The sequence below is a fragment of the Rhinatrema bivittatum genome, chromosome 6 (genome assembly GCF_901001135.1).
Source record: "Rhinatrema bivittatum chromosome 6, aRhiBiv1.1, whole genome shotgun sequence".
In the NCBI taxonomy this organism is placed as follows: domain Eukaryota; kingdom Metazoa; phylum Chordata; class Amphibia; order Gymnophiona; family Rhinatrematidae; genus Rhinatrema; species Rhinatrema bivittatum.
In genome coordinates, this window is record NC_042620.1 from 248,927,005 (window position 1) to 248,943,322 (window position 16,318).

The 16,318-nt window shown below is 42.3% G+C and overlaps 1 protein-coding gene across 7 annotated transcripts in view; it reads right to left on the bottom strand.

Moving 5' to 3' along the window:
* LOC115094073 (elastin-like) overlaps window positions 1-16,318 on the bottom strand; it is a 122,466-nt gene that overhangs the window by 77,562 nt on the left and 28,586 nt on the right. For 5 of the 7 annotated variants that reach the window (XM_029606749.1, XM_029606752.1, XM_029606753.1 and 2 more), the window contains 4 exons: window positions 7,800-7,859; window positions 6,967-7,011; window positions 1,877-1,927; window positions 194-226 (listed from right to left, as the gene is read on the bottom strand). In XM_029606749.1, the coding sequence (XP_029462609.1) occupies window positions 194-226; window positions 1,877-1,927; window positions 6,967-7,011; window positions 7,800-7,859 (189 nt within the window). The remainder of the gene's footprint in view (window positions 1-193; window positions 227-1,876; window positions 1,928-6,966; window positions 7,012-7,799; window positions 7,860-16,318) is intronic. The other 2 variants (XM_029606754.1, XM_029606750.1) reach the window with 1 other exon arrangement.

Genomic DNA, 16,318 nt, shown 5'->3' on the forward strand with positions numbered 1-16,318 from the left:
TGGGAGAAAATGTATGAATAAATGTATGAATAAAATACATGACAGAACATTTTTAGTGTCACAGGTGTATAAGATAGCAGCAGAGGGGAAGAGGTGTTGAAGGGGATTATAAGGATACAGAACAGCTCTCGTTATACCACGAGGCTGAGCTAATTGTGTATGCTCCATAGTGTAAGAGAAGTAAATTTCTCACCTGCCCCGTACCCTGGCTGCACTCCTCTGTAACCTTTGAGACGGAGAGACACCATAAGAAAGCAGGAAAGGGTTAGCTGAATGTAAACAGGGGAAAGCAGCTGAGAGAACATAAGGCCACAGGAGAAAGATGGGAGCAAAAGGGAGATCACAGTTTAAAAGTGAACATCTAAAGGGACAAACGAGCACAAGAGATAGAGAGAAGTAGACTGACATCGCAAATGAGCACACTGAACAGGAAGAGAGCAGTTAAGGGAACAAAAGAATTGGAAAAGACCAGTTAGGGGAATACTGGGACAGAGACGTGAAGAGGATGCAAGCACAGAGAAGGAACAGGAGGGCAGACACCAGGAAAGGGGAAGTACAGCTAAGGGGACAAAGAAGTATAGGGAGAGGGAAGCCAAGAGGATCAGAGTTAAAAGATAGGTAGGAGGAGCTTAGTATATGGGGAAAAGGTTATGAGGATGGAGCAGCTGAGGAGATAATTTGCAAATTTGCAGATGACACAAAATTGTGCAGAGTAGTTAAATCACAAGCAGATTGTGATAAATTGCAGGAAGACCTTGTGAGACTGGAAAATTGGGCATCCAAATGGCAGATGAAATTTAATGTGGATAAGTGCAAGGTGATGCATATAGGGAAAAATAACCCATGCTATAATTACACGATGTTGGGTTCCATATTAGGTGCTACAACCCAAGAAAGAGATCTAGGCGTCATAGTGGATAACACATTGAAATCGTCGGTTCAGTGTGCTGCGGCAGTCAAAAAAGCAAACAGAATGTTGGGAATTATTAGAAAAGGAATGATGAATAAAACGGAAAATGTCATAATGCCTCTGTATCGCTCCATGGTGAGACCGCACCTTGAATACTGTGTACAATTCTGGTCGCCGCATCTCAAAAAAGATATAATTGCGATGGAGAAGGTACAGAGAAGGGCTTCCAAAATGATAAGGGGAATGGAACAACTCCCCTATGAGGAAAGACTAAAGAGGTTAGGACTTTTCAGCTTGGAGAAGAGACGACTGAGGGGGGATATGATAGAGGTGTTTAAAATCATGAGAAGTCTAGAACGGGTAGATGTGAATCGGTTTTTTACTCTTTCGGATAGTAGAAAGACTAGGGGCCACTCCATGAAGTTAGCATGGGGCACATTTAAAACTAATCGGAGAAAGTTCTTTTTTACTCAACGCACAATTAAACTCTGGAATTTGTTGCCAGAGAATGTGGTTCGTGCAGTTAGTATAGCTGTGTTTAAAAAAGGATTGGATAAGTTCTTGGAGGAGAAGTCCATTACCTGCTATTAAGTTCATTTAGAGAATAGCCACTGCCATTAGCAATGGTTACATGGAATAGACTTAGTTTTTGGGTACTTGCCAGGTTCTTATGGCCTGGATTGGCCACTGTTGGAAACAGGATGCTGGGCTTGATGGACCCTTGGTCTGACCCAGTATGGCATTTTCTTATGTTCTTATGTTCTTACAAGGACATAGAGAGAAAGGGAGAGCAACTGAGGAAATACAAGGCCAGAAAGAGCAACTTAGGACATACAGGGACAGGAAGAAAGCAATTAAGGGACAAAGGAACACGAATTCAGAAGCAGAGGGGCACAAGGATTAAGGGGAGTCGAACAGCTAAAGGAACATAAGGAAAAATGGACAAAAAAAAAGCATACCCCTTACCTGCTTTGCCTTGTTTTCCATTGGCTCCTGCTCCAAATCCATTCTGTGCAGCTGGGAAAAGACAAAATATATCATAGAAGACTTCATTGAATAGCTTGACTGGGGCAGGTCTCAGAAAAGCTAGGATTGATTCCATTCCATGGGGTCCACAAGTTTAGTTACAATTCTCCTCTTCCCAGAAAAGGTAATGAGTGCAGGGAAGAACCTTCCAGTGGAGGAGGAAGAGCCAAAGTTGCCGCAGAATTCAGAAAGGTCTGGGACAGCCACAGAGCATCATGATTAGGTCAGCCTGTACTCAGGCCAAATCAAGAACTCACTGAGGAACAGTCTGTTGTAGGATTGCCAACTGTTTTCTTTCAGGGAGGCAGTCAGCTGGCAGGACCCTTAAACCAGTCAGGTTTCTGCCCGTCACTGGCTTCCAAATCAGCAGAACCTCCCCTTCAGACTGTCTCAGAGCTGCCAGGAAGGAGACTTTCTGACCAGCACTGGTTTTACATTTATATCCCAAAGCAGTGTGGTAGTTGTAATCCCTGGTTCATATGGATGCTCTCTCATTGGGTCTGACAATATTATGGGAAAGACTTGAAGAGTAAATAAGAACACGCTCTTCAAGAATATCTTTAGTTGAGATTTTTGAAAAGGTTATCAAAAAGATACAAGAACTTGGAGACTTGCTTGCTAGTTCTTGCATCAGCCAAAGGCGATCCATACCTGTCAGGTCTCAGTTATTTAGGCACTGTGTAAATGGGTGAATCCCACTGTGGAGCAACTGCCACACAGTCTATAAGAGAAATAGATTTCCCTAAAGTTAAAGATATAAAGATGAGAACAGATTTGCATTTCCTCCCTTTATATTCATGTCAAAGTTTATTCATGATCTGGGGAAGGCGAGAAATGATCCAAGTTTTACATTTACTACTGCAGGAATGAAAAGGGAAGCTTTCCGCAGCATTCGATACTGTAAACCATTCCACCCTTCAATGACTTACAGAAATTGGGCTCACAAACAGCACAATTCAATTGTTTTCTTCCTATCTCTCAAATCGTAACTTTCAGGTAAAAATCAATAGTTCCCTTTCAAAAAATTTCAGCTTAAAACCGGTGTTCCACAAGGCTCTTCACTTTCTGCTATGCTATTTAACATATATATGCTTCCCCTCTGTCACTTACTTACTGGTCTTGGGTTCACACACTACATTTATGCTGATGATATACAAATACTCATTCCCATTAATGATTCCATAGATGCAGCATATTAAAAAACTGCCATGTTTTTATCCATTATCAAACAACTGTTAACCCACATTAAACTCATATTAAACATTTCCAAAACTGAGGTCATATTCCTAAATAGAAAATCGACTCTATCTCCCTTGCCACCACTGAAAACAGAAGACCATAAATCTGAAATTCATTCTGTACCTTACGCATGTGACCTCGGAATAACTGTAGATAGCAAATTGAATTTTAAGACGCACATCGCTACAAAAATCAGGGAGGGATACTACAAACTATTAACTTTAAGGAGATTAAAGCCTTTGCTGAACCCCTCCGATTTTAGAACTGTATTGCAGCTTCTCATTTTTGCCAATATTGACTATTGTAATTCGCTCTTACTCGGATTGCCTTCATTTACAATTTGACCACTACAAATATTGCAGAACTCAGGAGCTAGAATATTAACTGACACTAAGAAACACGAGCATATCATGCCGATTTTGATATCCTTACACTGGCTCCCCATAAAATTCAGAATAGAATACAAGATCTTAACAATTCTTCATAAAATCATTTACGGAGAACAGACAAACTAACTCAACACGGCAATTAAAATTCATATACCTCAAAGAAACCTATGCTCCGCTAATAAAGGCTTATTATCCATTCCTTCAGTACGTTTAGCACAACTCTCTCAAGTGAGAGAAAGCGCAATTTCTTTTGCAAGCCCAAAAAATGGAACTCGCTCCTCACTGGAACACGCCTACAGCCGAATTTAAAAATATTCAAAAAAGAGGTCAAAACCTGGCTTTTTATGAAGGCTTTTAATGATTCCCAATGAGACTTGGTTTTTGGGTACTTGCCAGGTTCTTGTGGCCTGGATTGGCCACTGTTGGAAACGGGATGCTGGGCTTGATGGACCCTTGGTCTGACCCAGTATGGCATTTTCTTAATGAGACTCACACGCCCCTTCCTGGTAATTTTATGTCTTTTCTTTGCTTTATAACGCCCTTAAGAACCATATCATTTTATTTTTTGAAATTATATACATTTTACCAACTACTGTTCTTGTTACGATTCTGCCCGTGGCTAGCGCCATGGGCAGTCTCTCACCTTCTCCCAGCCTGCTTTCTTGCTCCCCAATGCAGTCTTCTTCATGGCCCGGAGGCTGCCGCCGGAGTTTCCTTGCAGCTGGAGCTGCCTTCAGTCCTCCTTCTTGTGGCAGGAAGCATTCTCAGATGCTGGGCCTGGTCATGGCCTGGTCCTGCTCCTCTTCGCGGCATGGACACCGCTCTCCAGGGTCCTGCCCCTAGGCGTTAGGCTGCGCCTCTCTCTGGATCTTAAAGGGCTGGCCCTCCTGGCTCCTCCTGATGATGTCATTATGGGTGGTTATCTTCAGCCCTATAAGTAGGGCCTGTCTTCATTGCCTTCGCAAGGAGCCAGTCCTCCCTTAGGACTTCTGTTCATTCCATCTTCTCCTAGGCACTCTGTTCCATGTGGGAATTCCTTGCCTTCGTCTCTCGTCGGATTCCGTGTCTTTGTCCTGTCAAGCCCCCGATGTTCTGACATCCTGATGTTCCTCTGGTCCTTACATGATTTAAAATCCAGAGTATGTCTGCTCGTGAGCCTATTCACACATATATGGGCACCCACGCCCTTGTTTTAAAGTTACCATCTTAGGGCCTCATTTTCTAAAGTATCGCAGGCCTGCAATACTTTAGAAGATGAGGGGCGGGGGGCTGAAACGGGGGGCGGGCCTGCACTAGCCGGCAGCAATCGCACCATCGCGGTGCGATCGCTGCCGGTTTCGCACCCAATAGCGCCACCATAGGAGGTGTAACTATTGGGAGCGAAATAGGCAGCGAAAAGGCATTTACCTTTTCGCTGTGCGTGCCGTCGTCGCGGAGTCGGCCCCAGTGACGCCCTGACTCCTTCTCTTCTGGGGCCGACTCCTCCCCCATTTTGGTATCGCACGCGAAAAGGGACATTTCGTGTGCGAAACGTCCCTTACCGCGTGCGATACGCTTGGAAAATGAGGCCCTTAGTGTTTTTGTGTTTCACTTAAAATAAGCACACAGTATAACCATGTGGGGGGTTTTTTCACAAGAAAGGCAAGTCTGCTGTATGTGTACATCCAGATTATTGAAACATTAAAGATCTTGGCCAGTGAGAGGTCACAGCGAGCAATCCAGGCTTCAAGCTTCACAGTCCCAGCTTCCAGAGGCCCCACACACTTTGCAGTAAAAGAAAACTGGAAGCAATGCATGAATCTCAAACCTCTCAATCCTTTGAGTGAAATCAACTAAATCGAGGTTGAAGAAGATTGGTAAGTATAGTTTTGGAAATTCTTAGGACTTAAAGTTTGGAGAGAGGTTTAATAGTGGGATGTATTCTTTAGAGTTTGTATGGTTCTGAGATAATAAGCAAGCCAGAGGGAGTTAATTCTAGTGTCTGTCTTTCTCTCTCACCTATCCCTAGCTCAACCCTTGATTTTTTAGGCAAACACTTTCTCAGTACAAATCAATCAGGTTCTTGTCTAAATCATACTATTGCACCAGCCCTTATTGAGAATTTAATCATCCCCTTGTAGGTCATTAGCAGATTAATTAGTGAATACACCTATAAATTTAAAGTACTCAAATTCCAACTCCCATAGCACCCTAAACCTAACTAGGAACTCAACAAAATTAAGATGAAGGCAGCAGTCCAGCAGCAAGAGGGGGCTTTCCAGGCTTTTGCATCGAATGTCACATGTATGATTTTTTTTACCTGCTGGTGAGAGATCGTATGTGTGCACCCAGTGGAAAGAGATCCTGGCTCTCAGAGAACGAGTCTGATCTCTGGAGGCTAGAGCAGCAGGTACATTGATGAGACCTTCAGGGACATAATAGCCATGCCCCAAAGCCAGTCTGGCAGCTCTGGTGCTGCCTTGGATCCGAAAGATCTCCCGGTTGGGGAGCATTACCATGGTGTAGCAGTATGTGATCCTGTAGCAAGGACCTGCTCTCCAGGTGATGCGATGTGCTCTTGTACTGAGGACAAGTCTCCCAGGGCTACAATCCAGGAGGGAAGTGTTAGGTCGGCCATCATAGTTGGTGATTTGATTATTATAAATGTAAATAGCTGGGTGACTGGTGGACATGAGGACCGCCTGGTAACTTGCTTGCCTAGGTTTAGTTTAAAGTTTGTGGACCTCACACATCACCTAGATAGGATTTTAGATAGTGCTGGGGAGGAGCTGGCTGACGTGGTACATGTGGGCACCAATGACATAGGAAAATGTGGGAGGGAGGTTCTGGAAACCAAATTTAGGTTTTTAGGTAGAAAGCTGAAATCCTGAACTTCTAGGTTGGCATTCTCTGAAATGCTCCCTGTTCCATGTGCAGGTCCCCAGAGGCAGGCAGAGCTCCGGAGTCTCAATGAGTGGATGAGACGTTGGTGCAAGGAAGGAGGATTCAGCTTTGTAAGGAACTGGGGAACCTACTGGGGAAGGGGGAGACTTTTCCGAAAGGACGGGCTCCACCTTAACCAGAGTGGAACCAGGTTGCTGGCGCTAACTTTTAAAAAGGAGATTGTTCTAGTTTAAAAGCTGCTCTAAGGGGAAAGCAGACAGTCACTCACCAGTTAAATAGTTCTAAAATTAAAAAAATAACTAAATTTAGAGGGGGGGGGAGGGAGAGGAAACTTTGGGAAGAGAAAAGACTTCTGGAAAGGCTGAGCAGCTAAGCCAGTCTTGACTTTGGCCTCAAAGCATCTATGGGCTTGTAATTGCATCTGTTACCCGAGCCTTCAGAGGGCATTGTTGCTTTCAAGGTACAATTAGTAAAAATTCCCTCTGCCCATCTCCAGATCACATGATATATATGACTTACCTCCTGCCTGCCCTAAACCAGCTCCAGGCTGAACATCACTGGCCCCTTAAGAGACAAGAGAGAACAGTCACTGTTTCTGGTCAGATAACAAGAGCTTCCTCTTCAGATAAACAGGTGGCATGAAATATTAATGTGTCATATCAGAACCCTCTAAAGGCCAGTGACTACAATAGAATATTAGTGTACTATAAACATTAGTAAAAGCAAAGAGGTTAATGAACCACAAACAGTGGTGTACAAGAAAAATATATAACAACAAAATAAAAATGTAGAGGTGTATTTTCAGCCTCTGTGTGGCTTGGCCAGTGAGCTGGATAACCTTATCCGGCTAACTAATAGGATATATTCAGCGGCATGATTATGGCACCGAACAAACATACCCAGCTACCTTAAAGTTATCCGGCTAACTTTAGGACAGGTTAGCAACACGACCAGAGTTAGCCGGGTAACTTAGCTACTCTCTGGAATGCCTCCCACCTGCTCTCAGAACAGAGAACACCACCCACTTATCCAGCTACATTTTAGCAGGATAACTAGCTAGTTATTTGTCTAGAATTTAGCTGGATAAGTTACTGAAAAGGCCTTTTTTTGCTATTTAGATGTATAATTCAAATGGCTTTTGAATATGGACCTCAAAATTATTTATTTTTTTATTATTACTATATATTTTTCTCGTGCACTACTACATTGTACATTAGTGTCATCCTGTAATCAGAGATAGCATCCTGTAATGCTAAGATAGGGCATCAGTGAGTGATAGTATTAATTATGAACAGATTTAGTGTCCTATAAAATACGTCATCTTTTCATGTATAGGAAACCAGAGGACTCACCTCTTAAATAAGATGACTGGGGAAGACGTCCAAGGCCTAAATTCAGCTGAGGTTTCACTCCTGGAAACAGACAGAAATCAAATACTGTAAATGCTGAAAACTCTGCTGTTTACTCATTCCTTCCTTGTAATTGCAGTGATGTGGTCTGGCTTTCTCGGTTTAGAAACTTTGTTGAGGTTGGGAGGTTGCAAGGCGTGTGCTGGTAGTGGCTCATGTTTGGGTTTGGTTTTTTTTACGTTGCCTACAAGATTCTTTTTATGAATCTTTTTAATGTTTTCTGCATAGAACTTTGGATTCTGTGGACTAGAAACGAATACATAATAAATAACAGAAAATTAAAAACTTAAATGTTAAAAAAAAAAATCCATTACAGTGAAAATTTAGTGATACTCCAGCTATGCAAACTTTTTCTTTGTGCTTGCCATACATTCCCCTTCTCAAGTTCTGAGTAGTGTTGGCCAAATGCAGTGGAATTAATAATTATAGATAGTCAAATTAATGAGAGGGTGTGACAAATATAGATTCTTAGGATGCTCAGATCTGCCAAGTCTCCAGAATTCGGCGGGAGCTCCCACTTTTGCGAGCCATCCCACCCAGGCAGCCCAAACTCCTGCAGAAACCGCAGTAAAGCCCAATTTTACAACTCAATTAGAAATCAGGCTTGCTGCCTCGGCTCTTCCTCTGCCTTGAAGGACTCCAAGATTTGAGGGAAGGAGGCAGGGCACAGCTTATCCTGTTTCCCATTGGGCCCACCCCAGTCCCTTTCTCATGCTCTTATTGGAAGCTGCGAGGAGAGGAGGTGGGGACACAGCACAGCCCTGACGTACAGCAGATTTCTAGACAGCAAAAGCTTTCTTGGTCCTGCATTATGATTGTGTGGAGTGCTGAGAAGCTGCTGAAGTAAGACACACAGATGGGGGAAGGAAAGAAGAAAGGGAAGAGTGAGAGAGTAGAATGGAAGAGGGCAGAGACATAGAGAAAGGTACACAGGGTAATGGGAGAAGAGACAAGAAGATGTAGGGGGAAAGATATCCATGAGGGGAGAGACCAGGCCCAGAGTTAGGCATAGGCAATATAGGCAGCTGCCTAGGGTGCCAAATTTTAAGGCACCAAATTTTTAAGGCACCAAATATGCAAATCAAAGAGGAGCCTGCCTCTGGTTTCTTTAAGGCCATGTGCCAACACTGCTTCAAGAAGGCGCAGTCATGGCACTCTACCTATTAGCAACACAATCTTAAATCCAACCCTTGGAGTGACCCAGAGTAAGGCAGAGAGGGAAGGGAGAGACAAGAGACGTAAGGGAGTGAGAAGAGCAAGAAAGAAAGGACATAGGAGAGGGTAGTTACACAGAGCGGCATGGAGGGAAGGGAAGGGAGAAACAAGGGAGGGAGACAAGAGAGAAAGGAAAGGCATAGGTGAGGAGATGGAGAGTTCAGAGGATGGCTACTAAAATGGTCAATGGTCAATGGCAGATTTAAAGATCTAGACTCCAGTTCCTGTCTTTGCACTGGTGAAGTCCTAGCCAGCTGTTTCTTCTTCAACTCCAGTGCCTGTCCTTGCACCAGTGGTCTGCATCAGCTTTCTCTACAGCTTCAGTGCCTGTTCTACATCAGTGAAACCTACCCAGATGTTTTTACTGCTCCAGTGCCTGCTTCTGCACTGGTGAATCTGGCACCGGCTGTCTTTACAGCTCCAGTTCATGTCCATGAATCTAACTCTGATTGTTTCTACTTCAGCTCTAGTTCCTGCATCCATTAATCTAGATCTGGTTGTCTGTACAGCTCTCTTTCCAGTTTTCTATCTATGAATTCAGTTCCAGTCCTTGCACTGGTAAAATCAGAGCCAGCTGTCTCTAAAGCTCTAGTGCCTGCTTCTGCACCAGTGAAATTTGCGCAGGCTGCAGGTAAAAGCTCCAGTACCTGATTTGCACAGGTGAATTCAGTGGCAGCTCTCTATCTAGCTCCAGTTCTTGCTCCAGAGATTGTAGTGTCTCCTGTCCTTGCTCCAGATGCCCAAGAGATTGCAATTGCTCTTGGACCCACTCCAGCTCCAGGCTCTAGGCCAGGCTCTGTTCCTGATTCCAGCTTCATATATCTGCTCTGCCCTGTGCCTTTCCAGATTGGGTCTGGGACCATCCAGAGTCCACCCATCAGGACTGAACCCACAGTGCTGGAAGTTGCATACTGTGAACCTGCTGCTGGAGCTGCAGAGGCTGCTGGCTTTCCATGGAGTCCTAGAATTTTTTACCTCTATATTAGCGACAGCTAGACATTCCTCTGCAACCAAGGATAGTGGAAGTACTAAGCAAACTAGGCAGCTGCCTAGAGTGCCACAAGTTTGGGGGCAGCAGTCTAGTTCTTTGACTGGCCCTGTCAGATATAGAAGAAATACTACAACTGTTCCTGGTGGCAGGACTGTGGCAATTGGACCTCCTTTCACACAGTTGAAGAGTAGGGGCCAAGCCCCACCATTGAAGAGGAACAGGAGTAGCCTCTGGGTCACATGGCCAAAGAGCAGGAAGGTCACTGAAAATCAAAAGTTCTTAGGTATGGAGAGCGGGGCATTTTTTAAAATCCTTAATTTTAATAATTGGGTGTTATTTGATGTGTCTACTGTTTTGAAATATTTTATTGGTGTTTGGCAACTTTTTAAAAATTAGTATATGAGTTTTAATTATTGGATATTCTATTCATCTGTTTTTTTAAATATTTATTCTTTTTCATAAGCATGGATTTACTATTATAATTAATGCTTCATATTTCTTGATTATACTGTTTGATGTTTTATATCTTCCATTTCTGCACTGCATACAAACTTTGGCTTGTTCCAGTTTCCAGTACAATTTTGGTCTGCACTTTTCTGTATTTGATGAGGTTCTGTCTGCATGTGTGACGGAGGAAAGGTATTGTAGTTTCTGTGTAGGGATTTATAGCAGCCTGGTTTGTTCTGTTTTCCTAATAGGAAGTGTATTGATTTTTTAGAGCCTACTGAAATATTTTCAGTGCTGCCTATTCATAGGTAAGGTTGTTACTTTGTTTGGTTGGTTCAGGGCTTAGTGTGGTTCGGCAGCTCTTTTTCAGGGGCCTCAAGAATAGGGCGTGGATAATTCAGGTTACCTTTAACATCCAACCTGCAAAGTAGTATCACAGAGAATCCTTTTGAACAGTACAATAGTAGGCAGTATGTCTGAATGCAGGCATGCAAGTTCAGGTACAGATGTATCAGCTTTGAAAATGGACAACCAGCTGCACAATGCCAAAAGAGTCCACAGGCCTCCAGGTTGACCACAGCATATCTTTTGAAAAAGCAGAGATCCCAGTGTCTGTCCTTGCAGGCAATGAGCGCATGACTCCAATTCATAAAGATGTGCAGTTAGAGGATTTTTCATTGAAGCTCCAAATTCTCTAGGGCACATTTTAGACAAAAAATGCCACACCCTTCAGGGAAATGGAGAACCAGGTTCAGTTGAAGCTACAAAAGGAGACAGAAATGGGTAGGGTAGCAGGCCCTTTTGAAAGTCTCCCAATAGTCAATTTGTATATTTCGCCATTGGATTTAGTGCTTAAGAAAGAACTACCCCAAACCAAATAAGCCTGATACTTCACTTTCAATGCATATCCAGCATAGCTCTCTGCTTCAACGGCAGGGGAGAAGAAAACCAACCAATAAGGGCTGAATAACACAGTCTGGGTAAAACAAATAAGCATGGGTGTAGCTTGCTTATTGCGGCGGTTACTTCCCCTACTACCCCTAACTAATCAAGCTTGATATTTCACTTGGTTGCAGCTCCATCACTGCTCTCTACATTAATGGTGGGGTTGGAAGGGAAATAGAACCAAAGAGCTAAGAGAAACAGATAAGTGTGAGAGGAGAGGTGTGTGGGGCTTGCTGGGCAGACTGGATGGGCCGATTGGTCTTCTTCTGCCGTCATTTCTATGTTTCTATAAGATGGTAAATTTAAGTTATTTACCCTGTGGGGAAGGAATTCAGTTTTTTGGATCAGGCATGCTGTTCAGTGCAGTATGTCTCTCAAATTAGTGAAGGATTAAGCATGAGGGGCCCTAATGACAAAAGTCAATACTGAGTGGACTTTCAGGCTCCTTCCCATGCATCCAGATTCCTTTGGGCTGTTAGGCTTTAAGCTCCAGGGGGTAATACTATTTTGACAGGTGTATGCCTATGAAATGCTTGGTTTCTTGTGCCTATTTTGAGGATTTTAGCACTTTTGTGCATTGGGTAACAAAATAGCAGGAAGCAGAGCAGATGACATTATTTAGATGCTATGTTATTCAATATATATCTCACTTCACTTTGCAAGTTACTATCTGGGCTCAGCGTAATTTATCGAATTTATGCCAGTGACATTCAGTTTTTCTTTCCGTATCAGCACTCTTGGTCATTTACACTTAGCTCATCAAATATATATTTACAAGTAATACATTCCTGGCTATCACATAAATTACAACTTAAGGTAGATAAAACTAAGAACCTCAACACTTTCGCTCAGTATTCAAACACTAATTGTGTCCAGCATGGATTACTGCAATACTCTTCTCATGGGCCTTTCAGCAAATCTGATTAGATCAATACAAATTGTTCAGAATTCAGCAGCATCTACTTACAGGAACAAAAATACGAGAGCATAACACGCTAGTACTATTATCTTTACACTGGCTCACACTACAATTCAGAATGCAATATAAGATACTCACAATCATACACAAACTTCTTCTAAAAGATTCCATTCCATGGTTCAGTTCTACCCTCTGGATCTACAAACCCAATCAAGCCCACCAGTTCAAGAACAAAAATATTTTAGAAGTTCCTTTGGCTAAAATTGCCTGATTAGGCATCACAAGAGAGGTTTTTCGGTAGCCGCACCCAACCTATGGAATTCTCTCCCAGAGCAGTTACGCTTAATATCATGCAGCAGACCCTTTGAAAAGGCTTTAAAAATATATCTGTTTAAAACTGCTTATGAAATATAAGAGCATAAGATTTAAATCCACTGCAGGTTTTTCCCTTTTCTTTTTATTTGTCTTTTTATTTTCTTACTTGTCCATTTTGTTACACTTATTTTAATTGTATTTTATTTTATAATTTAAACTGTTTCACATCATATGTGATGTTAATGTCTGTCAAAGATATTACTATGGATGTTTGCTTGTAACCCGTTATGAACTTCAGATGTAGCAGGCTAGAAATCAATTGTAACTAGTAAATAAATAAAATACATAGACAATTTTTTTTATTTGTTGGTCTTCACCAGTCTCAGATTTATCTGGGCCTGTTGAATTATGTAGAGTCATGGCACAGGAATTCAGCATTCCACTTGCTGAAGACAAAATGGAAGATTCTAACCATAGATTAGTCTTTCTGGGTATTGAAGTGGACACAAAAGCAGTGGTGTCATGGTTGCCAGTTGATGAAATGCAAGAATTATTCAAGTTGTTGCAACAGACATTGAGGCAAGAAGTTAACTCTTAGACAGGTCCAGTCTATATTTGTGTACTCTTTCTATAAAATACCGAATTAACCCTGTCTCCTAATGAAACAAGAAATACATCAAAGACAAGGTCCCTGTTTTTGCTCATCAAATAACATTATACTAATCTAATACTTTTAATTATCAATGTATTGTTATTTCATAAACTGTATAAATATATCTTTAACCAATAATATGCAAATTTTTAAAAATACCCAACCATCCTTTCATTCATCCTGATTCATACTCAAACTCATGCAAACCACATACCTACAACCCCTGTAAACCATCAATCCCCTATTGTTTAACTTTTATTATCAGGGCAAAAAACCCTTACTTGAATGATTATCTAATCAATTGCTTAAATATATCCTTTTGCTTTAACAATGTAACTATATACCCGCATCAATGTAACAATCATTCAAAGGTCATTGTGTCTTTCATTCACAAAGCCCTCAAAATAGTAGAGCAATTCAATCTTTTGTTGCCGTGAGACCTCCAAAGTCCACCGTGCTTTCTATTACAAGGTATCAAAGTCACCGTCAATGTTCCAACTCCATCCATATCACCTGTGTAGACCTTTCTTGTGGGATGTACAAACCGCCTTTATTTCAAAAGATATGAATCGTCCTTATTCAAAAATACCTGACACCATGGCATTTTGGCATCTTTTTTGCCACCTGCATCAGGGGAAAGTTTATATATCACATTCGTGTTAAGACCAGCTTACAGAACCATCAGTTGATGTCAAAATTTCAAAATGCCCCTTGGCTGAGTACTAGTCTCCATCTTGTGAACACTGGTTCCATGCAAATCTATTCAAAAAACCTCCCCCCAATCCTTCCCATAAAATATATATACAACACATTAACACTTACCCAAGCGCACTCAATCCTCGTCTCCAAACAACATACACTCTCTGTTGCAGCGGCTGTGAGTTTCACCGCCAAACCTTGGCTTTAAAAAGCCAAAACCCCACCCCCATCCCTCCCCTTACATTGTGACATCACAGACGTTGTCTTGTCATAGCACATCCCCAACTAGCCGTTATTAAATTTTTGCCTTCTGCCAACAAGTTCACCTTAAACTCTATCCCTATTAACTGTAATCAGAACATAACATTCCACTCCACCTCTTTATTGAGGCCCCTCGGAGCTACCGTATCCCATTGGAAAATATATTTTTGTTCCTTAATTAAGAGGATTTTATTAATGTCCCCTCCTCTCTTCCTTAATTCCACCTGTTCTAGGACAGTAAATCTCAAATCCTCTATCTCATGTTGTGCCTCTCTCCAATGTTCGACCAGAGGAGCCTCTATACGATTACAGCGTAGGCAACTCATATGTTCCTGAATCCGAACTTTTAATTTCCTCATCATTTTCCCTATGTATCTCAGCCCACATGGGCACCAGAACAAATATATAACCCTTTCCGATTCACAGGTAGTGGAAGATCATAACATAAACACAGATATTGGAAACCTCAGTGGGTGGCAATCACAGGCATGCTTAGCTGGGTGATCTAGCAGGCTATGCATTTCTTGTATTGGCCAGGTCTAGCTTTCAAATCGATAGTAGCTGGGTGGGTAGGTCAGCTGAAAATAAGGAATTATGATCATATGATCCTGACTTTTATATTATGTTTGTAAAAACCAAACCTTGAAAATTTAGGTAGGCTGCATAAAATGTATTATATTTATGTTTTTGATTATGAATAAAGCTATGGACACAATTTTTCCACAAAGACTCTGCAAATGGGTAGGGGAGTGAGGGTAGGAAAGGAATTTGGGGGCCATGCTGAAGATGTGGCTATGGTGCCTTCACTATGTCTCTTTCAAAGCTCCTCCCCTCCTAGATTCAAACCAATCCATTAAAAATAATGCAATTTTTAAATACACACCCCAAAAAATATTATGGAAACAGAACATTATAAAAAGAAAAAAAATGCAAAATCACTTCCCAAAAGAAAGAGAAAAAGGGAACAACAACAACAAAAAAACTAAAAAGAAACAAACATCTTTGGATTTTTTGGAGCAGTTTTCTGAAAATAAGAAAAAAAAACTTAAATTTACAGGGAAAGGTGCATTTAACATATGAGTGCTAGATTGAACAATGTCTTCTTTTTTCAGAATTTTGCCCCCACTCCTCTGTGCTTGCCAGTATGTGTGTATGTCTCAGCAGACTTGTGTTGTCTAAAAAAAAGAATTTCAAACACTGGAATAGGCAGCCTCTCTGGAAGATTCACTTTGGCAAGAAGCAACCTAAATAACAAGCTGTTAAAACACACAAAACCTTCTGAGCAGACACTTTGAATCCAGATGTGATATTCTCTACCACCCATGAAATTCCATTTTCTACAGGCTGAAAACCTTTATTTTCTTGCCAACTCTATAAAAAAAAAAATTAAAAAAAAATGTGAGCTTCCCTTATCTAAGGGCCAAGGGCCATCGGTGCCATTTTGATTAGTGGCAGCCAACTGCCCGGGAGGGGGAGATCGCGCCCGGGAGCGGGAGATCGCTCCCAGGCAGGGGCGGATTGGCCTATCGGGGGATCAGGCATCCCCCAGTGGGCCGGTCGCTCTAGTCACGTGGTCTGCCGAGTGTGGCTATGACAGAGCCGCGCTCAGCAGACCACGTGGTAGCTCCGGGGCCGGCCGGGGTGGCGAATCCCCGGGCCGGTCGTCAGCGCAAAACCGTCCCTGCTCCCAGGACCCCACTGGACCACCAGGTACCTGTAAAATGTTTTTTGGGGGATTGGGAGGGTGGGGGAAGCTAAGGGATTAGTTTTAAAGGGTCGGGGTGGGTTTAGGGGTTATTTTTGTGTGCCGTTTTTCCCACCCTCCCCCAAAACGATAAGAGAACCCCCACGAACAATATCGTGGGGTTTTCCTATCGTATTGGGGGAGCCCCTGATTTCTGACGATTTTGAAAATATCGACGATATTTTCAATCATCCGAAGCCCGATTCACATCCCTAGTGGCAAATATTTGCCAAGATCACACACATTCCTGTCAAGCAACTTGATCCCATCATTG